Source organism: Microsporum canis, genomic scaffold, assembly GCF_000151145.1.
Source record: "Microsporum canis CBS 113480 supercont1.1 genomic scaffold, whole genome shotgun sequence".
Classification (NCBI taxonomy): Eukaryota; Fungi; Ascomycota; class Eurotiomycetes; order Onygenales; family Arthrodermataceae; genus Microsporum; species Microsporum canis.
Window position 1 is genome coordinate 2,651,151 of NW_003299169.1, and position 26,925 is coordinate 2,678,075.

The window sequence follows — 26,925 nt, forward strand, 5'->3', positions numbered from 1 at the left end:
GGTTGCAAACGCTGTATGGTCTATATATAGCTAGTGGGTAGCTAGCTATATCACAGCCACTAAGATGCACTAAGATGGGGTACAAGATGAAAAGTACCAGGCAGAGAAGGATTTTAAAACTTCGCTGAATAGCTTTTCTATAACTGTTCTCTTAAAAAAAAGTCGCTTGGTCTTTGGTATGCGCAAGTAATATAGAAACAAAGTTTTATCTAGTTCAAGTTTGTTCATCCCAAGTCAGGCAGCCCAAAATTTGCAAGCCGGGGAAGCATCAAGGGGTTTTATGCATAGATTAAAAAGAAATAACTAGACAAGAATCAAACATAGGAGAGGCAACATCATTAGAAACTCATAACGCCATCGCTAAAACGAAGCAGATGAAATTCTTACTCGTGCTCTGATCATTAGCCATAATGGGAACCTCCAGGGCAAAAAGAAACAGGGGGAAGCGGAGAAGTAACCAAACAGGGATAGAACATTTCCTGAATAAAAGGGGGTATAAAAATAGTTAAGGTAGGGGAGGCTGATAGGAAGGCAGATTGAAGATATCATTCCAGACATATCAAGCAAACCACGGATTCAATAGCCTAGATTCCCGAGAATAGAAGCGGCTTCATTGGCTGGCAGTCCGCATACACCCAAAGCGCGGACCTGGCTGCCTTTTCTCAAGCGTTTAAGACCAAGAGCGACCTTCCACGCCTCGCTCTCATCAAGGACGAAGATGAACTTTTTACCTTCTTGGTCTCTGATGCTGGTTCTGATGATATGCAAGCCGCGTGATTCTGCTGTCTGTAGAATATCTTGGTTAATACCACTGCCAGCGCTATGATAAACGGAACTACTAGCACTGCTCGCCCCGAAACGGCATTGATCTTTGCAGGTTTGAAGAATCCCTGTAACAAAAGCGTCTGAATCCTCGCTGCTAGGCTGCTTGGATGACGAATGCAAGTTGCCAAATCGAAATGGGTTGAGCTTTCCATTGCCTGAGCGAGCAGGAGGATTGCTATTCGCGGAATGGAAAGGGCACCATACCTCTACTAGTTTCATAGTCCAAGCCTTGATATCCCATTCTCTCTGAGCCACACCTCTGACGTCATCATCAACAAACATGCCTTCTGTTGTCATTCGCAGAATAAGCCCATCCGTGACTGAGCCTACTCCAGATACCAGTTGAGCGATGGGAGTTCTCATGAATGCGTTGTTAAAGGTGTATACACCGTGGATGACAATCTTGTCGGGGTTCTTGGTCATATATGGCCCACGTTGAGACGGGGGAGGCGTGGTGTTCGCTGTTGACTGAGAATGAGCATAAGTTGACTCTGACATAACCGATGGCGCCTGACTCGGCCTGCTGGTGGTGGATCTCGGCCGGTCATAGGGACGAAACGAGTATGCATCGTCTTCTGTCTCGGTTGTTGCCGTCTTGACGGAGGGGAAAGGAGGCCTTTCTCGTGCAGGTTTCGGAGCCGGCCGCTTCTCTGGAGATGCAGGCTTCTTTTCTGGAGACGGTGATCTCTTTTCTGGAGAGGGCGCTTGAGACTTTGGTTTGACAGGAGAGGGTTTTGTGGTTGACGATAGTTTTGTGCCGGATGAGACCGATGGAGCGACTGAAGGAGCAGGAGAAGGTGCAGCAGTAGAAGCAGCAGCAGCTGCTGCTGCTCGTTTGGCTGCCGCCGCTTCTTTTGCCGCCGCGTACCTTGCAGCAGCCTCTTGTCTGGCCTTCTCCTTTGCTGCCTTCTCTGCGGCCTCCTTCTCCGCTGCTTCCTGCGCGGCTTTGGCCTCTCGCTCGGCAGCCTCTTTGGCAGCCTTCTCCTTGGCTCTCTTCTCCTTCCACAAACGATATTCTCGTTCCCGGTTCTCCTTATCACGCTTTTCTTGTTCCTCGCGGGCCTTCTTCTCCTCTTCCTCCTTTTTCTTGCGTTCTGCTTCCGCCCGCTTACGTTTTATCTCATCCATCTTCCTCTTCAGCTCCTCTCGCCTTCTTGTTTCTTCCCGGGCTTTCTCCCACTCGGCTATCTTTGGGTCTACCATTGGAACTTTAGGAGCTTCTGGCTTTGGAGGCTCAGGTTGGGGTGCAGATTCCGCAGGTTTGGGGGGTTCAGGCTTAACCTCAGGCTTTGGAATCTCAGGTTTCGGTGGTTCAGGTTTAGGTTCTTCCTTCTTTGGAGGCTCAGGCTTAGGCTCTTCAGGCTTGGGCTCTTCCTTCTTTGGTGGCTCAGGTGCTGGAGCCTCTGGCTTTGGCTCTTCAGGTTGTGGTGGCTTTGCTTTTGGCTCCTCTGGCTTTAGTTCCTCTTGTTTTGGAGGCTCAGGTTTTGGTTCCTCTTGTTTGGGAGGCTCAGGTTTAGGAGGCTCGGGTTTAGGGGGTTCAGGCTTTGGCTCAGGCTGTTTGGGCTCAGGGTCGGGTTTGGGCGTCTCAGACCTACGCGGTGCATGCTTTCGCGGTGGAGGTGGTGGAGACTCAGGCCTTGGTGCCTCACGTCTTGGTGGTGGGGGAGGCCCCGGGGATTCGGAGCGCGGAGGGTCACGCCTATGTGGTTCTGGAGACGGCGGAGAGTCATAGCTACCATAGCTCTGGCGGCTCCCTGGATAGCTACTTCTGTTATACTGATGCCCTCCCGGGTACTGGGGGCCAGCACCTGGATATGGACCACCTCCCGGATACGGCCCTCCTCCTCCTCCTCCTCCAGGGAACCCAGCCCCTGGATTAGGCGGAGGAGGGAATCCAGCACCAGCGTAGTGTCCACCGTAGTTCTGATATGAGCCACCACCCGCTCCAGGCCCAGGGCCCGCTCCGCCAGGAGGTGGAGGGCCATGTCCACCTGGCGGAGGAGCACCTGGAGGAGGGCCGGGCGGAGGGCCACGGGAGGTACTTCCATTGCTTGAAGCAGCAGGCTTTGGGCGAGACCGCTGACGGAAGACACCTTCTGCCTGCGCCTTACCAATGGCCCAGCTGACAATGCCAATTCCAAAGGCAAGCAGGAATACACCCATCCCACCGCGAGCCACGACAGTTGCACACCAGGTCTTTAAGGTAGGCAAGGCGTTGAAATAAAAGTATACACCGAGTAATGTTACTGCAACTCCCGCCAAAAAACTGTTTGTATGGCATTGGAGGGACGGAAGGTATAGAAAGCCACCGCCAGCCGAGTGAGGTGGGATAATAAATATATCGTAGGAGCCCTCAGGTAAATCTGTGGATTTCCGGTACCTGCTGCCATCGCCAGGCCCTGTATCACTCCTTGGGTTGGCTCCATGCGGAGGAGGCGGTGGAGGAGGGCCGTCCATTATGCGGGTCTCTGAGCCTGCAGATACACAGCAAACAACTCAGAAGCCTGCCTCTTCTGCTCTACAGTCTGGCCGGAAGCAGGTGCTGTATAATATTCCCTGCACCAGGATTCTCTCTTCCCCTTTCTTCCTTTTTTTTTTGTGGCTCTTTTTCTTGCTTATGGCAAAATGTGTTGTATATCTCTGTTCGTATAAATAGAAAACTCATGCATCATGGTCTCGACACCATTACACGACGCAGTATGCGACCTGTTATGCGCGCGAGACCAGTCCGAATCGCTATCCCCCTTATTGAAAGTCAATGGGGTGGATGGAGGTTTGGTGGGCGTTCAGTCACGTATGAAATTGTTGTCAATATCGATATTTTTCGACGGAGAGAGAAGATATCCTGAATCTAATGATAAGTATAGATAAAAGAAAAGTAAGCAAATTGAGCAATGTCCATAGGGTGGGAATTCTCTTGAAGGGGAAGAACGAAGATTTCAGCCTCTAGACTTACCGAGTTGTCCTGTTGTCGAGTCAACCGCCAAGTTGAACAGCGATCTTGATAGGCTGAGCGCACAGATCAGAGGGATAAGATAGATAATATCAGATGCTCAGGATTGAACAAGACTCGAGTCCCTGGCGATGGCTTTGAGCTTTTGTGGCTTCCTCCAGGAGAAGAAGAGAAAGAAATATCGACTTAATTCAAAAAATGTCATTCCCACCCTTTTTCCCTCTTACTGGGGAAAGCCGTTGACATCCATTTGTTTTCTTTTTTTTCTTTTTCCTCTCTTCTCTTCTCCCTCTGCTGTTTTCTTCTTCTTCTCCAAACACCGCAGAACAGTCCAATCGGATAGCACGAAGGTCCCCTGTCCATCTACCTTGTCTCCATCTCCTGGCCTCCTCGACCTATCGAAGACGAACCCTGACACCGGCCCGCGATAAGTGGAGGAATAGGGACACGTTGTAGCGAATTACTGGAGGTCTGAGGATGCAGCGGTAAGGAAATAGTACGAACTATAACATCCAGTGAGAATGCCATCTCCTATCGTTTTCTACCTTTAAAGAAGTGGTACATACGTAGTCGATATACATACGAATATATATATATACAGTGTATGTTTCTATGCTTGTCTTGTTTGCTGCCTTTTCTTCTGTTGTTTGGCTGCCAAACCAAAGCAAGGTGAAAATGTGATGAAAAGTGCAAGTTGCATAAAGAAAAATAAAAATAAAACAAAAATCCACTTTTTCTCGCTCTTTTGTTTATTTTGATTTTTCCTATTGGGGTTAAACTGTCGTGCGACCTTTTCTAATTGGTCAACTTACTTTAGAGTTGGTTAGTAAGTTGTAAGCAGCTTATGTAATATATCACTGCGAGCAGATCTTGGATGCGGCAGGATGAAAATAAACTAGTGATGCTATGTCCATACATAGTAGACCTAGATAGGGTCTCTCAAAGGCCCGTCACTCTGCTCTATATAACCAGAGCAAGTTGCCCGTAAAGCAGAGGAGATATCACCAAATTTTGTCGGGATGCCACGGAAAGAGACCTTGATGTCCGCACATGGAGCCTTATATAATGACAACGAGAGATAGATCAAATTCAAGGGCAGTCTCTAACAGATTCCAAATATTGCATTTGAACTGGTGATAAATGCCATAGAGGAAAGTTCTGCGCATGTTTTGATTTTTCCTACCTGGGTTAGACCTGATAGCCTCTTTCTTATTGGTCAAACTACCTTTAGAGTTGCTTAGTAAGATTACATGGATTAACATTGTTCCATAGGTCTCGTGACTACACTGATTAATCTCTTGAAGTAGAAAAGAAGAGAAAACATGTAAAACGACATGAAGCCGGTGAGAAATCGATCATTCTCTCGAGACAAACTAGCGAGAGTCATGCTGGTTCACGCCGTGATACTTTTAACATCCTCGCGGCCCCCGAAGCGACACTTCCACCACTCAGGAAAGCCTTTTGGCCTGTGAAGGATGGTTTATATAAGCATTATTCAACGGAACTATATTCTTCCATAGCAAGGACGCCCTCTGATTGGTCAGATTTGTCCATCTGAGCTTGCCCCGAGATCAACCTTTTTTTTTTTTGTTGTTCCTGAAGTCGCTGCATGATGATTATGATGGCTATGATGGTGATTATGGAGATGTCGAGGATGCAGGGCATGATGAGGCTGTAAACCACCAACCGCCCACCACCCCTGGTTTACAGAAGGTACATAGCCCATTTAATAACTGTCGCCGCCCGCATCTTCCTCTGCGGTTGTTTAAACCCTCCCTCCCGCCCGAAGCTCCCTCTCTATCTATCACCGCTCAACAGAAACCAACGTCGATCCCCTAAAGAAAGAACCTACACAAAAAGAACAACCCCCTGTATATATATATACACCGCTCACGACACACACAAACCTTTCCCACACGTATAATCACACTCTCTTACAATTTGCAATTCACCCTCTTCCTCTGCAAAGGGAACTCTCACATGAATGCCAATCCGATGACTGCCGTTGCCCCTGTGCCGGCGGGCACCTTTATGTCCGGTACCAAGGTACAGGTGGGAAGCCACCGAGTCGTGGTAGAGAAATATCTTTCCGAAGGAGGATTCGCCCATGTCTACGTCGTTCGCCTTCCGAGGCCCGTCGATGGGGTCGAGACCGCGGTTTTGAAACGGGTGGCCGTCCCGGACAAGGCATCGTTGGCCAACATGAGGACGGAGGTGGAAACAATGAAGAGGCTGAAGGGCCACAAACACATCGTCACATACATCGATTCACACGCCTCACAGCTCAAAGGAGGAGGATACGAGGTCTTCTTGCTCATGGAGCACTGTGCTGGTGGCGGCCTGATCGACTTCATGAACACCAGGCTACAGAATCGGTTGACAGAACCTGAGATTTTGAAGATATTCGGTGATGTCACCGAGGGTGTCGCCTGTATGCATTACCTGAAGCCTCCACTGCTGCACAGGGACCTCAAAGTTGAAAATATCCTGATCTCCGGGAACGGTCCGGCCCGCTGCTACAAGCTCTGTGATTTCGGCTCTGCTGCTCCCCCAAGACCTGCAGCTACCTCCGCAGCCGAGGGTAGGCTGATCGAGGACGATGTGCAGAGGCACACTACTCTGCAGTATCGAAGCCCGGAAATGATAGACGTTTATCGAAAACAGCCCATCGACGAGAAGAGCGACATCTGGGCTCTCGGTATCCTATTGTACAAGCTATGCTACTATACCACCCCTTTCGACGAGGCCGGCCAGATGGCTATTTTGAACGCAAAGTTCAAGTATCCAGCCTACCCTCCTTTTTCAGACAGATTAAAACTCTTGATAGGTACGGGTGTACTCCCCATTTTTCTATCGAAAGTAGCTCTCAAAACTAATCCGCAATGCACTTTTATTAGCCACCATGCTCAAAGAACATCCAAAAGAACGGCCAAACATCTACCAGGTCTTGCGTGAAACCTGTCGTATGCGAGGGAAAGAGGTCCCTATTCGAGATGTACGCATCTATTCCGGCTTCAACTCTTTACAATCCCAAACTAATCCTGTTTCTCTCCCCCTACATAGATTTACTCCAGCCGTTCCCAATCCGAATCTAGACGAAATCAACAACTACCCTCTTCCCCTCCAGTAGAAGCACCAAAAGTCGGAGCTACATTCACTCCTCCCATTCAGGAAACCAAGATTATCCCAGATATTGCGCCGATGAGGAGAGGTCGGCCGACAAAGCCTAGCGACCAGAATGTTGCCTCTAAGCCCAGCTCATCCCCCCTCAGAACTTCTGGCGACCCATTTGCGGCGCTTGATGGCACTAAGCGGAATTCCAACTCCGATGAGCTGTCCGCGCGATTCCCGACCCTAGATCAGTTCTCCCTTCTCCATGAAAAGGGTGGAACTTTCAACTTCGAATCCACGGCTGCAGAGGCCCCTCCTAACCCGGATGAACTATCCAAGAGAGTCACAAACGCCCTTGCTGACGAGGCGTTTTCGAAGCCCATAACATCTCCACAACCCAGTCCGACGCTTGGAGGAGCTCATACGACAAACCGAGGAGATCCGTTACCGGATAAAAAGACAGTTCCATCACCATACCTAAGAGCGGAACCCCCTCGACAACAAGTCCCTATACAGCAGCCAATACCTCAAAAACCAATCATGGTATCTACTGGGACCATGACCTCTCCATCACCTGTTAGTCAATGCCCAGAGAGTCCTTCGTTCTCCCAACGACCAGTGGGGAGTCAGAGTATAAAGAGTGGAAACAGGTCTATAAAGAAGCAACAGTGAGCTTGTTTAATCGGCAAGAAAAGATTGTGGCAGCTTATCGACTCGAGCCAGTTTTACCAGATTTGACTCCAAACCAATTCAACCTGAAGAGCTTCCTAGGTCACCAGCATCCTCACGGCCATCTTTGGAAGGGACGCGGCCCACGGCTTCTGATCTTACCGACCCGCTAACTCGTTCAAAATCTGCGAACTCGAAATCTCGGCCTTCTGCTGCATATGCGGGATCGAGATTAGACTACCTTAGAGATAGAGGGCGGGAACGCTCGTCTGAGGAAGAAGAAACATTCTTACGTCCATCTCTCACAGATCAAGACCGCGACTATAGCCAGCCGTCCAACATGTCCGACGTCGATTTCTTACGAGCCAAAGAGGAAGAGGAAATGAGCCGGAAACGTGAAAAGCGGCTAAGTGGTGGTGCTAAACATACAAAACGAGGTAGCCTGTCTTCACTATCATTGTCAGGAACCAAGACCCTCCTTGCAGGGCGCTTCGGGGATGCATTCCGCCGCTTTGAAAATAACGCCCCTCAGGACAGAAACCAGTCTCCATCACCCGAAAATGACACTCAACATCTTACCCCCATTACCGGCTCTGAATTAACAGATATGAGCGATGATGGCCGTGCGTATGACGGTGTCGATGCTGACGACATATCTGCCGAAATGCGCCGGGAAATGGAACGACGTCGTTTGTCCATGGAGGAAAGGAGAGTTGCAGAGGCTGCTGCCCAGTATCGCTCACAATTAAATGAGCGAGAAGACGGAAGCTCCTCAAGACCAGCAGGATTGGGGATAGGAGGCAGTGGTCGAGCAGCTGCCATTGAAAACAAGGTACAATCTCTATTAAAGGAAACGGAGAAGGCACCACCTGTCAAAACAGCTTCAGGATATGGGAGATATACGGACTCGGTACCTGCAACGCAGACGAAACGATTTGAAACTTCACTGCCAGAAAGACCAACGTCTACGCAGTGGTTCCCACCAGCCTCTGGACCTTCACATACACCCGATTTCTGTCCTCAGCCATCCTCAAAGGATAGCGATTTTCCATCTTCTGGCCTAAAATATAATACGGGCCAGCACCAGGCTTCTTCTGCTGCCGCACGCCCAGCCCAACGCCCCGTAGCACCCCCAAAGCCTAAGAGTTTACGAACTAATGTCCAAACTGCCAATCAAACCGGTAACACCGACTACAGTCACTCCCAACATCCACGTCCTACCAGGCAAGCGAATGCTACACCAGGAAACCCCGCGGAAGACTGGGAGCAAAACTTCAGCCGCCGATACCCCAGCCTCTCCGGGCTTGAACTAGTCGAGACAGAAATCGATATCCCAAAAACTTCATTAGGCCGTACCACAGCTACGACTACGAGCAAGGGACTCTGATTAACTCCTCTTTCCACCCAGGCTACGAACCGTCTATGCTTTTGAATACCATAATCTCATGAACATAAACCCAGCATTTCGCTATACCCCCTCGCATATAGAAGCAGGCAGCCTAGTATATCGCATCTCTGGGCCTTTGGTCGGTTTATTCCCTATCAACCATGCCGTCTATATAATGGAGCACGGGCGTCTTTCTACTTTCTTTTGTTATCCCTCTTTCCCTCTTCTTTTTGGCTGTGATGCTGAGATGATGAACGATATGACGTGGCCTTGATGTTCCAATGTCAACATGGACAGTGTTTGATTGCATTGTAGCAGTGCCCTTTATCTTTCACTTATTTATTTCCTATTTCCCCGTTTCCCGACGTTGCTGTAGCATTCAAGCTGCAGTTTAGAGATCCTTGTGCGTACTATATACGGAGAGTTGATGATATAGAAAAAGTATCAGCTAGTTGCCTTGGTAGGCTACATAGTTCAACAGATGAATAGGAATATGTTCTAATATGAAGGAAGCCCTTCGGCGACCATCCCATTCGAATGTTTCTCTATTTACTTCTTTTCCCCCTTCCTGTTTCAAGATATGGTAGAAGGAAGAAGAGCAACTAAAACATTCACTGACACATCGTATGTATGAAAATAGAATGCAATCCTCTTGCCATAAAACAAAAACACAAGCTGAGCAGAGAGCTGAAGTAAAGCATGTCGGAGGATCAAAATACATATTAAAAATTAAAAAAAAAAAAAAAGGAACAACGCAAGCTGCTAAAACATATAAAAACACAGCGAGCACAACGCAATGACAATTTCTACTAGCAAGCACACCCTTCCTTTGCACCAACCTGCCCTCTATCTCGTAGGTTGATCCTCGAGTCATCTCCCGACCGTGTACCGGCACCAAGTCCAGTACTGCCAGCTGCTCCACTCGCACCGGCACCGCCCCTCGAACTCTTTAGGCTCGCTTCGGGGATTGCGTTTGCAATGGCAGTGAACACCTCCGCGACGTTGAAACCAGTCTTGGCGCTCGTTTCGAAGAACAGTAGACCCTCCGCTTCAGAGTATGCGCTGGCCTCTTGTGTAGAGACTTTTCTCGCGTCACCGCTTGGAGATCCATCTTGCTCGTCATCCTGTTCGTCGTTTCCGTTGTTGGTGCCTGGAGTCTCTCCTTCATCACCTTCGTTGGTGCCATCCGGAGTCCGGGGGGAATCCCTGGCGGCCGCGGATGTGCCATCACTACTTGTCAGATCAAGCTTGTTACCGACCAAGGCAATGACGATTCCGGGACTTGCTTGTCGCTGAAGTTCGGCAACCCAGTGCTTGGCCTTGACCAGGGAAGATGGTTTGGTGAGGTCGTATACGACGAGGGCGGCTTGGGCGTTTCGGTAGTACATGGGAGCGAGAGATGCGAAACGTTCTTGGCCGGCGGTATCCCATATCTCGAACTTGATTGTACGGGTGGGCAGAGAACATTTTTGGGTCAAGAAAGCGGCTGTCATGGGCAGGAGTCAGACCAGGCAACACCTTTTGTTATGCTAAAGGATATCTCAGATGGTCTGCTTACCTCCGATGGTAGGCTCCTTATTCTCTTGGAAGTCGTTGTTTACAAATCGTAGGACGAGAGAAGACTATATCGAAGGGTTAAATGTTAGCCGGTATGAATGAAGCAAACTACCTTGCGAAAAGCAATATGGCATTAGGAAGTAGACGGAGAAGCGCACCTTTCCAACGGCTGCTTCGCCGAGTAGAACCAGCTTGACGCTGCTACTGGGCTTTGGGCCGGGTGTCGAGCTTGCATCCGCCATCGTTTTGGTCCGTATCGTCCTGGGATGAAGGTTGGCGTTGTAGTCTTAACGTCAACTCGGTCAAGAACTAGATTCCCCAAGGTAAAGGGATGAAATAGGTTTCTGGTCGACTCTGGTATAGAATGGTCGGTATATATATTCCCGTCACAGACACAGGCACAGAAACAGCTCTAGCTAGCGGGTTTGTCTATATGTATCGAGTCGATAAGATAAAAAAAAAGGTGATGAAGCAGAAAGACGAACAAGAAACTTGCATCTTTCGAGGTTCGACTTTGAAGTTGATGACGATGTTCGCCCGATCAGGTTTAGCGCCGGATGACACTCGGCGTCAAAAAATTATCAAAAGAAAAATACAGGCAGAGAAATGACAAGAATGAGCGAAGATAAGTGATGATCGATACGTATAGTTCTGTCTACCTATGCTATGTCTAGTGCGACTCGACTGTCAAAAGGAAAAAGGTAAAGAAAAAAGAGAAAACGGTCTATCCGGTCCATCTATCCCAAAACATCCAGAAAGAGAGAGCATCAGGGGGGGAAACGCAGAGAGCCAAACAAAAAGCACACAAGCAGTCGCGATAGGGGAGTATCTTGGGAAAGGAACGAGAAACGGAAGGATGCGTAACAGGCTGACTAGGAGAATATAAAGAGGTCACTAAAATTTGATATTAGAGGGAAATCCAGCCCGGGAAATAAAAGTACATCGTGAGTCGAAGTGAAAAGGAAATGGGTTATTAAACGGTGGTAAGTGGTGCTTTAGTGTAAAAAAAAAAGTGCACTGGTCGTAAAGGCATTTCTTCAGCAAAACAAAGTAATGTCAAGGCGGCGCAGAATTCATGAAAGATGAGAATGCAACATCCTGCGACGCCATCCGAAGCGTACGGAAGAACAAAGAGGTGTCTGGCCACAGGGAAACAAACGGATTTGGCTTTCCCTTGGTTGGTTTTTAAACGCCTCTTGCTATCCGTTAGCTCCCGAGCTGGTGCGGCAAGGCGCTTGATGGGTGGAATTGGGCGGGATGAGCCGAAAGGATGTGCCAGGGCAAGCAAGAAGCCGGCGGAACGGAGAAAGGGATGGAAAATGGAAAAGGAGTAGGAAATGACTGCGAAGTCAAAAGTCTAGATCTCAATGGTATAACCCCCCGGAGAACAAAAAAGGACTGAACAATCAAAATAGGAAAAAAATATCAGTTGTCGCCAATTCTATCCCATCCGTCTATAAGATTAACGCCAAACGGAAAGAGACCCAAGAGAGGAAAAGCCATTTTTTGAGGGGACAAAGGAAAAAGACGACAGGGATGTTGAAGGTATGGGAAAGGCGATTTGATATTGTTGGGGACCAGGTGGTAAGTGATCGGATGAACTTGTCTGGCCGAGTGGTTGGAGGAGCTAAAGGAGCCAATGGAACTATGCATAGCGTAGGTTGATGTATCGGGAGGAAGCCGGACGAATCGGTATAAAGCAGGTCGACAAGGGAGGCTGGACTGTCTAGTTGGACGGCTTGACCTTTAAATATCAACCGGAGGGTTTGTATTGCACAGCCCGATAACAAAGAGTAAAGTCCCAGGAAATAAGGGTGATAATTCCCTTGTTTGTTAGTTGACCCCATGTCCATGCAAAATGTTGGGTGTTGGTAGCCGCCAGGACGGTAAGAAGTTTTTCTTTTCTTTCTCATCTTTCGGGCCAATCACCGCCTGTCACAATATCGTGTCGTTTTTCCCCATTCCTTCTTCCACCCAGATAGGAGAGTGAGAGAGAAATGGAAAAAATGAGAGGGAAAAAAAAACAGGGATGGTCGGATGTACGAAACAATCGTACAGAAGGAGAGGCGTTGAGAAGGGTCGAGTATTAAAAAATGATGTAGAACAGAACATATGCGTCGAGAGCAGGAAATGGTTGAGATATCAGAAAGATCGTCTTCTAGAGGTGACATGTTACCGCTTGGGAGGCGGCTGGGGCTTTGGTACGCCAGTTGTGTCATAAGCACCCCTTCCCATGTTTGTAGCAGAGAGATCCCTGACAATCATTGTGTTGACCTAATATCCGTCAGTCACCTCAGCCCAGAAGGGGATATATATATATATGTACGTATACATGCATGCACCGTCCAGGATGCTCACAGCCTCACAAGGATCGGATCCTGCCATACCTCGGCCAGAGCACAAGGAAAAGGAAGATGCATACAAAGTACGTATATAAGAAAATGTAATAGAATGACTAACCTGAGATTCCGCGTAAAGCTGACCGATGATTGCAGACCTGCGGCACTCGCCGGGGGAACTCTGAGATATATCCCAAAAGGTCCCTGGAGATTGGTCCTGGGTAACGTTTCAAGTCCTCGTAGCTACTCCGGGTATTGAAGTAGCTTGGTTCGTGTTAATCCTTGGTCAATAAAAAGGCAAAAAAAATATTCCAAAATCCGAATTAACCAAGTGCTGAATGCGTCAAAAAGGAGGGTATAGAAGGCGGTTGGCGTTTCTCGTGTCTTTTATTTTAAGGAAGATGACTGTAGTTGGTCTTCCAAGAAGATGTTCAGGACAGTATTCAGTTATTGTTAGCTCCTTCGTTAGGGACGTTGGCCGGCGATGAGACAAAGTAGGCGTATAGGCGTGGTTGGTTATAGATAGCCCAAGGGGAGAGATTAAGGTAAAGTAGAGAGGTAGAGTAGATGGACTTTGCCAGCGAAGGAGTGAATACGCTTGAAAAGAGTAAAATGATAGAAGAAGAATAAAAAGAGAGGAAGAGAAGGAAGAGCAGCGTCTCATATACTAATACATTTTCTCTGGAGAAAGCTCCCAGTTTGAAAAAAAAAAAAAAAAAAATGAAATAATAAAAAATGGCTTATAATAAAACAGCTATTAAGAAAAGAAAAGAAAAAGAAAAAGAAAATAAAAATAAAAACCCCCTTTCAACAAAAACCGTAATATGAGAGAGAGTGTGAAGACGCCCTTGTAAGTTCTCTAGCTCCATCGTTTTTTTTTCTCGTTGCCCTTATTTTTCTTTGCTTTTTTCTTATTCTTTTTTTTTTTGCTAACCTTCTCCTTAGATTGCAAATTGGCCGCTTCTTTGCTTTTTCAGTCTGGCTTCTCTTTTTCTTCTCTTTGTGCTGCCTTGGGAAGAAAAGAAAAGAAGCAGCAGCAGCAACAGTGAGAGAGAGCAGAGAAAGGACGAAAAAGCAACTACACGGGAGGCAATGAACCAAACTACGGGCAACATCCCATCCGTCAATGATCATTGGAAACTCGTTTCTCTTCGCCATCTCCTTCATCTCTGCCGCGTATAGAGTCAGTCACGAACGCCATCAAGATGGAAGAAGAAAAGCTTTTGTGATGAGCTTTCGCTGCAGCCTAAAAAAAACACCACATAATAATAAAATAGCAACAAGAATAAATCGATACAAAAGGTGAAATTACCAAAAAAAAAAAAAAAAAAGGATGAAAATGTGAAATTGCAAAAAGGGACGATGAAACACGACTGTTCCGACAAAACGATGCTGGCTGGCGCAAGGGTTTTGAGATAAGTCTTGAACATGCAGGTTTTCTCAGCTCCATGATAGGCTCTATCAAGCAGGATTTATATTATGTACATTTACAAAAAAAGAGACGAATAGGACGTGTGCAGCGGTTACTGGAATTGTGCCTTGCCTTGCTGCATCTCTACCTTACCGGCGGGTTCGGTTCAAGGAGCAAAAGAAAGGTCTCGCAACGCCCAGGTCAGGATTCAAATGTCGTTACCGAAATAATAAACTGGGAGAGCAGGTTTCATCGAGACGGACGGACGACGGAAGAGTCATGCTGGCTTGCGTTCGTCAGCCCTTTCAACCGCGGGTTTCTAGACCCGCAGCCAGTGGCAGCCCTGGGAAGAGCTCACGCGAGTGAGGCAAGGAAGACAGCTGCTAGATGGAGTTGCTCAACAGCTGCTTTAGAGGCCGAAGTGGATATGAGTATGGGAAAGGGGTCCCTGTCAGAGTCTCTTTTTTCTTCTCGACCCTTGGTTCTGGTGCTGGGAGAGAGTTGAAAAAAAAAAGAAGCTTCCAAAACCACTGGGAAGGGAGCATACATTGTATATTCTATAGAGAGCATATAATTGGTCTTGCTCCACTGGATCCCACGCGCTTCTTTTTCCCCCTGGCGACTTAAGTTAGTTCTATGGTTTCAAAAAAGGGTCAACTTGTTTCGGGAGGGATTACGCCGTCAAGAGCAGGCAAACCAGTCTTACGACCAAGGGCGACTAGGTATACCTACAACTCGGACCACACACAAAGGAAGAACAGGTTTGTGGGCAAAACGATGCGAACAGGATTTTATATTCGCCCTAGAAATTCCATGGCGCCTCGTCTGTCCGTTGCGGCTGCAGCAGTTGCAGCCACACCTTGAGCTCTCGCTTCCTTCAACCAGGGATGTTTACAACAAGAGGGCAGGCACATAGCAATTATGTCCCAGCCCAGATGAGGATTATATAGCCGGATTGTGCACCTGTACCCGTACAGAGAGGCTAGAGGCTTGTGAGTGTGGCGGAAGGGGCACAACAGGTTATTATATACGGCAACATTCATATTCAACCGCGGGAAGGGTAGCGATCAATCATACCGCTTCACGCCGATCTCCTGACGGATCACGTCAAAGAAATCCGATATATCATCTCGTCTCGAAGAACTATCAGACCTGCTTCTAGCCACTCGACAAGTAATTTGCATGGGCGCTACTCCGTATTCTACTTTCTCTCCCCCCTCTCCACCTTTGTACGCGGATGGGAGAAAGAGAAAAACGAAACAGAAGGTCTAGAAGTCTCAAAGTCTAGAAGCTGGCTTGCCGCAACTAGCTAATCCCGCCGGCTTCCATTTCGTTCTTTTCAATTTGGATCAACCAGCAAACGGCTAGTTCTTGCTCAACCTAATCTCTGGGTTCCCCGTTCAACTGTCGATGGAGTCGATAGTCCTAGCTAGGCGTGCTTGAAAATGGGCCAGAATCTTAAGAACTTCTTCATGCTCGTTGCTAGCCTGGCACAGAGCATGTACCACGATTGGCGTATGTAGGGGCTACGGACTATGGAGTAACACGTCCACCTATCAATGCATGATAGGGTGATGGCCTCCATTCTTAAAATCTTTTTTTATTATTTTCATTTTCTTTTTTTTTTTCTCTTCTAAGTTACAGCTACTGCAGCGGGATAGTTAGCCACTCAACAGCTATCCAATCCAGAAATTCTGTGCTGTGACGGTTGGGACGAACTGTACAGAGAGTTAAGGTACTATTGGGGATTAGACAGAGCTGAGGATCCTGCAGAAGATCTCTAAACACGGCGGATACTGACACATTTTCTACCAATGCTGCTATGGTACACTTTGACATATTTTACCATGCATAAGGGCTTGCAAGATAAACTTGGTCAAGATCGAAATCCTTGCTTCCCATAACCCAGCATCAGACACGCCTGAGACGCGTTTCTTTATTTTATTTTTTTTTCCCGTCTATCGGTAATTTATTCCTGAACGGCTTAATGACGCCGTCGCCGTTGGAAGCGGCACCACACAAACGGGTTTAACATCCAACTGTTTGAGAACGGGAAAAACTGCTTTCTTCTTGGAGTGCCGACGATTCCAACAAATCTATCGATGTTAACATTGAAGTGCTGGGAATGGGGGCTATGCAGGAACGGAACATGGCCCCCCCCTTGTGAATATAACCACCGGAATATGTACATGAGCGGGCCCGCTGCGGTAGTGTAACGGCTCGATGGCAACTCCGCCCGCTTTATACTACATGTGTCATAGTCCCGTCTGTCTCCCAGGCCATCACTATCCACCTGTTAAATTTTTTTAGCTTACAGCTAACGAGAACCCCAGAGCCCTGCCGATTGACGGTACCCTTTTTTTTCCCTTGAGCATCCCTGAACACTCCCAAGGAATACGAATGGTGTGAAATTACGTCTGCCTGGACCAAGTTATGAGTCGTTCGTGTCCCTCGGTCAGACGCAGCGCTAGGTCTGTATCATCATCGTCCATCTTAGTAAATCTCATCTTAATGAGTGATGTACACGTGGATGTTGCATAAACTCTTTCCTGCCATGGTCTGACTTGATATTTATCTCAATTTGCTGTATTTATTCATTTCAGGTAAGCCATTTTTATAATAATGTATGGATATATACTTCGAAACCTCGCCTCTTCTATCATGATGCGATGCTAATCTTCCCCACAAGGCTCATCATTTATCGTCTGTTATAGACGCCGAGTGTGGGCCTCCTAGAACATGAACGCGGCATGAGAGAAGGTAAAAAAAAGGGGAGCAAGGGGAGGAAGCCAGATTCACGAGTGTGACGGGTTTCTGTTTCTTCGGGTACGAGAACGAGCCTGACTTCGTACTCTCCTGCGTAAAGGAATATGAATTCCTCCTTGTCCCTGTGAAATAGGATGGATGAGAAGGTAGGCCTATAGTTGGCTGTTCTACTATCCGTATGCATGGTAACATTCCAGAATTTCGATTAGGGCTTACAGGCGGGCATCCGGATAATCAAGCCGTTCGTGGCTATGAGCGGATTTTTATCCGCATCCGGGGAGGCTTTCAATCTCTCTTCATCCTTCTTGCAGGTACATATTACGAACAATTAGAAAATACAAAAATCCCTCTAGTGGTAAACGCCGCTAGAAAGTGCTGGAAGATGCAGAAAAGCGCCAGGTCCGGAAATTGACTCAAGAAAATGTCGCAAAGGGCACAAATAACATCCAATTTATGAGCATGGCTGTGGAGATCCGCGTCTCGGGAGCTCCCCTCTCACCAACCACCCAGCCAACCGCTTCCGCTTGTCCAGCTCTTCCTGTCATCCCACGTTGCACGCCTGACGGGAAGCGGATCAATGGTGGGTATATTTTTTTCACGCGGAAAGGGGAAGGTATACTCACGTTATCCCCCCCTGCAATCGGCCCTGCAATCGTGGGATGCAACGCAGTTCCTCCGTATGGGCGCAACGGCCGGGCGACTACACATACGTACTACATACACTATGTGTAAGCCCACTAGTTCCGTTTTTGTGCCTTCGCTCCGGCCCAAAAGCCAACGTTCAAGCCTTCAAGATCATGGTTGTATCTTTTTTACCACTGCATCAAATTGATCCCCCTCTCTATGTTCCTTCAGCTTCCTTGTGTGGTGTGAGAAGGCGTGGAAGATTTTCTTTTCTTTTTTTTTTCCTTTTTTCTTCTTCCCTTCTCTCTTCACTCGTTTTGCTTTTGGCTTGGTTTTGGTTTAACTAGAAGCAGACATCTTTTGCCTCTGGTATGGAATAGCGCGTCAATTGATGGACATTGGCCTCCACTTAACTCTTCACTAGGGCCATTCAACGAAATACCATCACCCAGGATTTTGGAACGGCTCTGGAATCCACATAGAAGGAGAGAAAGCCAAATTCACGCACTATACGAATGGGGTGGGCACTACTCATGTAGTATGGTGGTAGGACGAGCCGATCTGTGATCCTCGTTGGGGAGAAGAATCATGGCTCTACCAGACAGAAATTCTCCCCACGATCAGCGAGTGAGGACTTTTCTAGAAACTATCCCCTCCCCAACTTACCCCCATTTCAGAAGAGGGGGAAGAGGCGAGCACAAAGCCACACTGATTCTCAGGGACCTGTGCTCTCACCATCTCCTCCCTCTTTTTTTTGAGGGCGAGATGGGGGCGGTTGTGGATCAACTGGCGGCCCGAAAGTTGCGTATAAAAAAAGGGGGTCCCCTTTCCACGCAGCCGGCATCAACGTTGCCAGATTGGTGGATTCCGTACCTCGGTTTCATATTGGTTTCCTGTTCGCTATATTATTCCGTATTGGTAGGGCAGGTCGACACGAAGACATCGATTCGCCCCCTGTTAGTCCGTTGACTAACATATATATCAACAGCTCAGGTATTGATGTGGGCATTGAGAGGACAAGCCTGATTTTTGCAGAAAGAGCCTCACCTTCACGCCCAGACAGGCCAGACGTTGTGGCTTGCGAACCATCCTGGTCTGCTGAAGCCTGGCTTTTCTGCAAGGTACGTGTTTGAGCCTAAGCCAAACAAACGGCGAAGCTGCATCCTTTTAATCGGTGGTTGAGCAAACCACGTATTCACCAAGCACGATGGCTGGCTGCTGAGTTGTTCCTATCGAGATTGGCGTCAGTAAGGTTGCTCTGCGTTGGGCGAGAACATCCCTTATCAGCCAGTAACTCACTGTGAAGGTGCAGCCTCAACACCCACCGATCCCCTGCGGTCGTGCGTCCTAAGGCTTGGGGGGCCGTCCTATCGATATCGCAAATCAGACTGCCAGGTTGATGCCCAGTTGAAAGCCTCCCACCGCCATAAACACAGGCCACAGGAGGACCACCCAACTGCTTTGTGGCGGCGTATACATTAGCGCTTCCGACTCCCATGGACCTGAATGCTGGGTCCCCGGAGACAGCCATTGTTCGGTGTTTACATAGCCAACCAGCTCATTTTTGAAGACGCCTCGCTACAGCGTGCTTCCGCTGTTCTCCAATATCTCGTCCACCGGTAAGCCAATGGCTTGCGGAAGCCCACTTCCACGTAGTCAATGATCTGAGATGATCTCTCTTGACTGGTTTTTTCTCCCTTCCTATAGGACTAACCTCTGTGATTGCTTCGTATAGCTATGTGATCTCTGCAAGATGATCTACTAGCACATATCATAATAACGTCCAGCCTTGAATATGAATGCAGTCTAGAGTCCACTTTTATTCCTTCCCATTTTCCCTTTTTTTTTTACATAAATACTCCGTACTTAGTATATAAATATAGAGCATACACATGTATTAACACATAAATATTCTGTAAGTTATATATATATCCACCAGCTCCTCAGCGGCAGCGGAAGTGTGTATCCTTCCCGGCGGGTGGATAATCCCCAAGATCCAAGGAATAATGGATTCCAATCAACTGGAAACCGCGGAGCTGGTCCGAAACTGTAAGAAAAAAAAGAGTCCTAAAAGTTTCTTTTTCCCTGAATATCTGCTTTCTTCGTCCCTCCTTTTCGAGAGTTGAGGCAGCAGATCTTGTTGCTTTGCCTCGCGTCTCGAATGCTGTGATTCGGAGTTCAGAGAATATATCAAAGATGACGCATCTCATCTGTGACTGGTTCTAATTTCCGTTCAGGGCATACTTCCACTTGAAAAGAGCATTATTATGACATCAGATGGAGCGTGTGGTTGTATCATTTTCTTTCCTTCTTCCCCTATCAGCCCTTGAAAAGGCCGGAAAGAAACTTGTTTCCCTTTTATGTCCTTCCACCTTTTTCTTTTTCATCCATATAAATCTCTTGCTGGAGGACTATTAATATATGTGTACGATTTTACGTCAACTAGACAAAGAATCCCATCAGGGGGAAGAAAAGACCGAGAGCAAATGAGACTAACACCTTTCATTAACCCTCGTCTCATTGGTCATTTATACGTATATTATGGTTATTGTTTTCTGAGAATAGGTTGATCAAAATACCAGTCTTTGAGCCGGTTCAGTCGTCTCATTTAAGAGTGAGAGTCATGGTATTAAGATGAGATCAGATAAGTGTACGGAGTACTGACATTGCAACCTATTCGTTTAGCATGGCTTTCTAGTTGTCCACATATTCACATTATTATTTTGACAACTCAGCTGGTCGTCCTGGTCCAACCGCGAGATACACTACTAGAGCTGGAAATCGAGTAAGATGACGAGTGGTATACATTTTATCCAGAATTCTCAAGGCATTTCAGTGCCAGACAAGAGGGCCCAGTCGATGCAACAATCATCGTACATATACATAGCCATACCGAGTTTCCCTAAAAGGCATCTTCTGTTCCCATAGATCTTTTAATAAAAAGCTGTTCAAGGCTTGAGGCTCATTATGATAAAGGGAAACGGCCCCGCCCCGAATGTGTGATTGATATTACACGTCAAGCTTCTAGCATTAATCATACCTTACTCGTCATACCCTGATATACTGGCATTCTGGCCCCTCGACGTTGCAGAAAGAGCAAACAGACATATATACAAACGTCTCCCTGCGCCTAGGCTTAGCGAATAAATAAACGCGACACGGCATAGGTCTTATATCTAGGTGTCTGCTCTTACATATCCTCATGCAGACGCTAAAGGGCAACTCATTGTTCTTCTTTATTGATATTCTTGAGTTTCCTCTTCATCCAACAAAGACTAGTACTTTAAAATAAGCTTATTGAGTTAGTACCTTAAATGTTCGCTGTTTAGCATTGTGATTACATGCTATATATGGAGCAAGATATTTATATGTGCTAAAGAATTGCCTACTTTTTAGATGCACCAATACCTTTGGCTCTACTAAAGAGGTCCCGCATGTTCATGCAAGGTACTGTAGATGCAGGCTCATGCTTTTTTTTTTTTTTTTTCAAATTAAGCACCCCAAGCCAAAGAAACCCATCCTCACACTACCTGTAGTCACTAACTTGGATTTCGAAACCACATTCAGCTTTAATGCAAGATAGCTACAGATCTGCAACTAGAATTAATGATAAGCGAATTACGTCCAGTACAAAGGATCACTTGAAAATATTCAAGGCAGAGTTCCAGAGTCTGCCCTCCAGCTCCGGCTAAGGCGCCAGTTGCGATGGATCGTAACCGGAATCGAAGTCTGCGTGTTCCGCGGCAACCGTTAAGAGATATCTGCTGGTAAAAAAGGAACATTCTCGGATCATGAAACCGAAGAGCCTAGAAAAAAAGAAAATGACTGGCAGAATACGTTTGCTGAGGCTAATTGGTTTTGATTTTAAGGAACAGAAGAAAGCCGTTAGTTTGTTATCAAGAGCTCGACAACGCAGGCCAACCACAACTCAGAGCCTTTCATAAGGCTAACCGCTGCTATTGGCAAGTGAAGAGAGAGCAACTCCCCTCGTGCCGGAAGTGAATTTCCGATTGATACAGCCAAATTAAAAATTGGTCCCATCGCCCTGTGTTGGCGAGAAATTCAGAAAAAGAAATCGAAGGGAGCATACGAATTACTTAACAACCTCCGGCTGCTCATTTGACAGTCCAGGGCTTGAGTTACACAGTGAAATACGGCGGCAATTAGGGTAGTATCGATTTGGTCTTTTGAAGTCAAGAATATCAAAGTCATGCCGATAAATTCTCCCGCCGCCAGAGCCGCCAGGCGTGAGGTATTCGCGGTTAGGAAATAAAACCGATCATAATCAGTCTGACTGTAGATTCGTTGGTTGCTCCTTTGGCGGGTTATTCATGCACTGATATGCCATTTCGAACTAAATCGCAAGACGTGTCAGCCTTAATATATCCACAAAAAGGAACGATCCCGTGTGGCCTGTTCCGAACGCAAAAATGACAAGGTCATGTTAAGGGGGTGTGAATGCGTCCTTACAGCTTCGTCCGTCCGGCAAATAAGGGCAACGGGCCGCTGACCCGAATTTTGAGAAATGTCTACCACTGTCTGATCCTCCTTAGAAACACCAATGGCATTTGCTTTATCATCTATAGTAACTCCGAGGCATCGGCATTTCTCTGCCACCTTACTCCTCAGCAAGGCACTTTGCTCACCGATACCCCCTGCAAACACTAGGGCATCTAAATTTCCATTCAGCTTGATAAAATAGTTGCCGATAAACCCAATAATACGGTCAACAAAGATGTCAAAGGCCAGCTTATGCATCTTACTTGGTGGATTGTCGGTTCCAATCTGTGAAAAGTCGGTGGTTCCAGTCAATGCCTTCCAGCCTGACTGCTTGTTAAGAATTTCTTCAGCCTATAGATGACTAGTCAGCGTACGAATATCACATTACCTTAAGAGTTGAATCATCTACAAAGCACATACCTTGCTAATGTGCATTTCTTTGGTGCTCGAGGAACTCAGCTTGCCGGCCTCAGATGTGTAATGGAATACAAGACTTAACGAGTCATTAGTAGGAGAACCATCCAGCCTGAATGACCAACTCACCTTGCATCGATGTCTCCGCTTCTGGTTGCACCGGGAAGCCCAGATAGCGGAGTGAGACCCATCCTGCAGTGCACAAATAAGTTATGACGTCTGGACTCGAGAGATAACTAGCAGATAACGGGAGCATGGAAACGGTTGCCAGAATGTGTTCAACTTACGTGGTTTCTATAGATTTACCACCTTGGATAGCACAAATAGATGCACCACTTCCCAGATGCAGTGCAATCATATTTATTCTCGAGGCTGACATCTTCATGAACTCCGATACAGATCGCAGGATGAACGAGAAGCTAATCCCATGAAAGCCATATTTCCTCAACATCTTCGTCTTGGCTACGTCGGGGTTGATTGGGTATGTCTTTATATATTCTGGTAGGCTGTGATGGAAAGTGGTATCGAAATAGGCCACCGACTTTGCAGATGGAACCTCCTTGAGGCATGTCTTGATAATTTCCAATGCAGAGGTATTATGCCTGGGTCAGGTTAGCTACTGTGGTTCCCCTCGATAGCTACGGGTGAGATCGCACATACAACGGAGCTAGATCTTGCAGTGTCTCGAGATAGCTGAACGTCTTCTCATGAATGATAACCTCCCTTTCCAGGTCTCCTCCATGCACGACTCGGTGGCAAACATAGGCGTAGTCGACATTGCTGCTGACGGCCTGTAGCTCTTCGTCGTGCAGAAGCCTCTTCAGTATATATTTGAAAGCTTCCTGGGGGCTCTTGATCTCCTCTTCTATCTCGTGCTTCTGCTGGTTTGAGCCATGATTGTATTTGAAGATGCTCGGCGGCGCCGTCAGGCCACTAACACTCGCAGCTGCAACCTCTACCGGCGGATTCTTGAGATGGTAAACATTCACCTTGACGGACGAACTGCCGGCGTTGACGGAGAGAACAACTCGACCCATCTTGAGTATTTTCGACCGCTGGACTATCTAATGCTCTTTTCTACATGCTACATGATTTTTATCTGCTTCTACGCCAGAAAAATGGCTGCACGGGGGGTATCAGTCCTGCTTTTCCAACATTATGATGTCAACAAACGTATCAGTGCCGGTGACGTAGTTTGCCTGCTGTGTGCACCGTAAAAACAAGGACTCACAGGGCTCTATTTTATCTACTTTCCGACAATCCTCTCGAGGTTCAATTCATTTCTCCTCTGATAATACGGGATTCTGCACTGTTCTACATCCGTATCATTGCACATCTAGATCAAGATGCCTGGGGAAGTTATCGACCGGCCAAATCCAGGGCCACCTCCCTCTCATCTACCAGATTCGGTGGACGAGCTCATGGTCCGGCTGCAAACGGTCAAGCTGGATGACAATGTCCGTCGATCTTTGGAGAAGTTTCGCAGAGTTACAGATTATATCGCTGCGGGTTAGTCCTCAATTTCAAGTACGACCGTTGGATTGTGGCTGACTATTGATATTGCACCAAAGCTATGATATTTCTTCGGAGTAATGCCTATTTGAAACGTCCAGTTAAGCGTGAAGATATCAAACCTCGACTACTAGGTACGCTGAAACATCTCGCCGCTTCTGCAAATATCAAAAAGATTTCACTTGTTGACAGGAGGAGTGGCAAGGCCATTGGGGAACCTGTCCTGGTCTGAATCTCGTGTATTCCCATCTTAATTACTTGATACGATGCCATGACTTGGACATGCTGTTTGTCACTGGGCCTGGACATGGCGCACCTGCGATCCTCGCCTCACTCTGGGTTGAAGGGTCATTGGGAAAGTTTTACCCTAAATACGCCAACGACACCAGTGGGCTCACGAGATTGATCACCCAGTTCAGCACAACTGGCGGATTTCCTAGGTGAGATGACAATATTCAAGCCACAGACCTCCCCGTATTGCGGATGTTAATCCATTTTTGCCAAATACTAACACAATCTCTGCAAGCCATATCAATGCGGAGACACCCGGAGCAATACATGAGGGTGGCGAACTTGGATATGCTCTGGCAGTCTCGTTTGGGTCCGTAATGGATAACCCACACCTGATAACGGCTGTTGTAGTGGGCGATGGTGAGGCCGAGAGCGGCCCGTGTACAGCGTCAGTGGATCTAGAAACAGCCCGCTTGTGTCCCCAGTTATTTTGTATAATATGTTTTGCTAATTTGCAAGCAGGAGTTGGAATGGTATCAAATACATCGATCCCGCAGAATCAGGGGCTGTCTTACCCATTCTACATCTCAATGGATTTAAGATTAGCGAGCGGACTATCTATGGGTGTATGGATGACAGAGAACTTGTGTCCCTATTTTCTGGTTTCGGCTACCAGACACGAATCGTGGAAGGCTTGGATGATATTGATACCAATCTGAATAACTCGCTAGAATGGGCACTAGCGGGAATCCGTAGGATCCAAAAGGCCGCCCGGTCTGGAAGTCCAATCATGAAACCCCGGTGGCCAATGTTGATCTTGCGGACCCCCAAGGTTAGTACCATCCTCTATAAGATGCCGAAAGGTGGGATGTCTAACGCTTTTATTCGTAGGGTTGGACAGGTCCAAAGAGTATCCATGGAAAGATCATTGAGGGTTCTTTCGCGGCTCATCAAGTGCCGCTTCCTGAAGCAGGAGAGGATGACGACGAGCTCCAAGCATTACAAGCATGGCTTTCTTCATATAATCCCGAAGAATTATTCAATGAGCACGGAGACGTAATCGATGACATTAAATCGATCCTCCCCAGGGAAGACTCAAAACGGATGGGCCAACGGAAAGAGGTGTGTGATTCTTTTGACAAACTCAAAATGCCGGATTGGAGGTGTTACACAGTCTCAAAGGGGTCTCAAGAAAGCTCCATGAAAACGATCTCGCATTTCCTCGGTCAGATCCTTGTGGACAACCCTCATTCGATGCGAATTTTCTCGCCTGATGAGCTGGAGAGTAATAAGCTAGGTGCCGTATTGGAGAAGACGGGCCGAAACTTTCAATGGGATCAGTATTCTAACGCTCAGGGTGGGAGGGTGATTGAAGTGTTGAGTGAGCATATGTGCCAGGGTTTCCTCCAGGGATATACTTTGACAGGACGGACGGGCATATTCCCATCTTACGAGAGTTTCTTAGGGATCATCCATACAATGATGGTGCAATACTCTAAATTCAACAAAATGGTACGTTAGCCCCTTATCCATCTAGGCGGGATGCTTATAATGTACACAGGGAATGGAAACCAACTGGCGTCGCCCTTTACCTAGCATCAACTACATCGAGACCAGCACCTGGGCACGCCAGGAGCATAACGGGTTCTCTCACCAGAATCCCTCATTTATCTCCGCGGTTTTAAACCTGAAGCCAAACGCTGCGAGGGTTTATTTACCACCTGACGCAAATACATTCCTTTCAACGTTGTCTCATTGCTTGCAGTCAAAGAATTATGTTAATCTCATGATTGGGTCGAAGCAGCCAACTCAGATATATTTGAGTGCAGAGGAGGCAGAAAGCCATTGTCGAGCAGGAGGCTCAATCTGGGGCTTTGCAAGCACTGATGATGGTCTTGACCCGGACGTCGTACTGGTAGGCATTGGGACAGAAGTCACTTTCGAGGTTATCCACGCGGCGTCCATCCTGAAAAAGTTAATACCGGACCTACGCGTACGAGTGATTAATGTGACAGACCTGATGATCCTTGGGTCGGAGAGAAGCCATCCTCACTCCCTCTCGGATGAAACTTTCGACTCGCTGTTTACGGCAGAGCGTCCGATACATTTCAACTACCATGGATACGAAACAGAGCTCAAGGGTTTGCTTTTTGGCAGGCCTCGTGTTGATCGTATTAGCATAGCTTGTTACATGGAAGAGGGTTCTACCACCACCCCGTTTGACATGATGCTTTTAAATAGGGTATCACGATTCCATGTTGCCCAAGCAGCCGTGAGAGGAGGTTCTCTGCGCAATGAAAAGGTAAGAGTCCGACAGCATGAGCTCCTCACCACTTTAGACCATGAGATTCGAAGCGTAAGGAAGTATATCATGGAGAATCATAACGGTGAGTCCGTCTCCTTTAGTTATGTAGATTTGAAGCAGTCCACTGACAAGGTCTGCATGGCAGATCCCAGTGATTTGTACGACATGCCCAGTTTTAAGTGAGTTGTAAACCAAATGATAGCTTCTCGGGTAATGGTATCCAACAGTATTCTCTTTATGTAGCCTTCTTTCTATATAATATAATTCCTTTTCTTGATATCAAAATTGCGTTATCGTCCTCTTTCGTCTGCCCTATAAAGC

At 47.2% G+C, this 26,925-nt stretch overlaps 8 protein-coding genes across 8 annotated transcripts; 4 read left to right on the forward strand and 4 right to left on the reverse strand.

The window, feature by feature from the left end:
* Positions 1-576: 576 nt before the first annotated feature.
* Positions 577-3,282, reverse strand: MCYG_00966 (trans-sialidase; the record flags this gene model as incomplete). The annotated part of the gene is made up of 2 exons (XM_002850816.1): positions 577-786; positions 1,030-3,282. 2 exons carry the CDS (start codon positions 3,280-3,282, stop codon positions 577-579), a joined length of 2,463 nt encoding a protein of 820 aa, XP_002850862.1.
* Positions 3,283-5,773: 2,491 nt separating this feature from the next.
* Positions 5,774-8,945, forward strand: MCYG_00967 (serine/threonine-protein kinase ppk30; the record flags this gene model as incomplete). Its single annotated transcript, XM_002850817.1, has 4 exons — positions 5,774-6,605; positions 6,676-6,722; positions 6,842-7,557; positions 7,622-8,945. The coding sequence occupies 4 exons, from the start codon at positions 5,774-5,776 to the stop codon at positions 8,943-8,945; spliced, it is 2,919 nt and encodes a 972-aa protein (XP_002850863.1).
* An 809-nt stretch (positions 8,946-9,754) lies between these two features.
* Positions 9,755-10,744, reverse strand: MCYG_00968 (vacuolar protein sorting-associated protein 21; the record flags this gene model as incomplete). Its single annotated transcript, XM_002850818.1, has 3 exons — positions 9,755-10,431; positions 10,504-10,567; positions 10,661-10,744. The coding sequence occupies 3 exons, from the start codon at positions 10,742-10,744 to the stop codon at positions 9,755-9,757; spliced, it is 825 nt and encodes a 274-aa protein (XP_002850864.1).
* An 840-nt stretch (positions 10,745-11,584) lies between these two features.
* MCYG_00969 (uncharacterized protein) lies at positions 11,585-12,232 on the forward strand (the record flags this gene model as incomplete). Its single annotated transcript, XM_002850819.1, has 3 exons — positions 11,585-11,832; positions 11,918-12,086; positions 12,158-12,232. The coding sequence occupies 3 exons, from the start codon at positions 11,585-11,587 to the stop codon at positions 12,230-12,232; spliced, it is 492 nt and encodes a 163-aa protein (XP_002850865.1).
* Positions 12,233-12,614: 382 nt separating this feature from the next.
* Positions 12,615-13,066, forward strand: MCYG_00970 (uncharacterized protein; the record flags this gene model as incomplete). The annotated part of the gene is made up of 2 exons (XM_002850820.1): positions 12,615-12,916; positions 13,000-13,066. 2 exons carry the CDS (start codon positions 12,615-12,617, stop codon positions 13,064-13,066), a joined length of 369 nt encoding a protein of 122 aa, XP_002850866.1.
* A 4,157-nt stretch (positions 13,067-17,223) lies between these two features.
* On the reverse strand, positions 17,224-19,173 carry MCYG_00971 (uncharacterized protein; the record flags this gene model as incomplete). Its single annotated transcript, XM_002850821.1, has 6 exons — positions 17,224-17,319; positions 17,642-17,731; positions 18,309-18,428; positions 18,516-18,542; positions 18,690-18,756; positions 18,968-19,173. 6 exons carry the CDS (start codon positions 19,171-19,173, stop codon positions 17,224-17,226), a joined length of 606 nt encoding a protein of 201 aa, XP_002850867.1.
* A 2,754-nt stretch (positions 19,174-21,927) lies between these two features.
* Positions 21,928-23,593, reverse strand: MCYG_00972 (acetate kinase; the record flags this gene model as incomplete). Its single annotated transcript, XM_002850822.1, has 6 exons — positions 21,928-21,996; positions 22,113-22,493; positions 22,563-22,635; positions 22,686-22,748; positions 22,844-23,158; positions 23,217-23,593. The coding sequence occupies 6 exons, from the start codon at positions 23,591-23,593 to the stop codon at positions 21,928-21,930; spliced, it is 1,278 nt and encodes a 425-aa protein (XP_002850868.1).
* Positions 23,594-23,902: 309 nt separating this feature from the next.
* On the forward strand, positions 23,903-26,863 carry MCYG_00973 (phosphoketolase; the record flags this gene model as incomplete). Its single annotated transcript, XM_002850823.1, has 9 exons — positions 23,903-24,065; positions 24,128-24,202; positions 24,274-24,508; positions 24,595-24,747; positions 24,822-25,131; positions 25,191-25,811; positions 25,912-26,686; positions 26,714-26,783; positions 26,848-26,863. 9 exons carry the CDS (start codon positions 23,903-23,905, stop codon positions 26,861-26,863), a joined length of 2,418 nt encoding a protein of 805 aa, XP_002850869.1.
* Between the last annotated feature and the right edge of the window lie 62 nt (positions 26,864-26,925).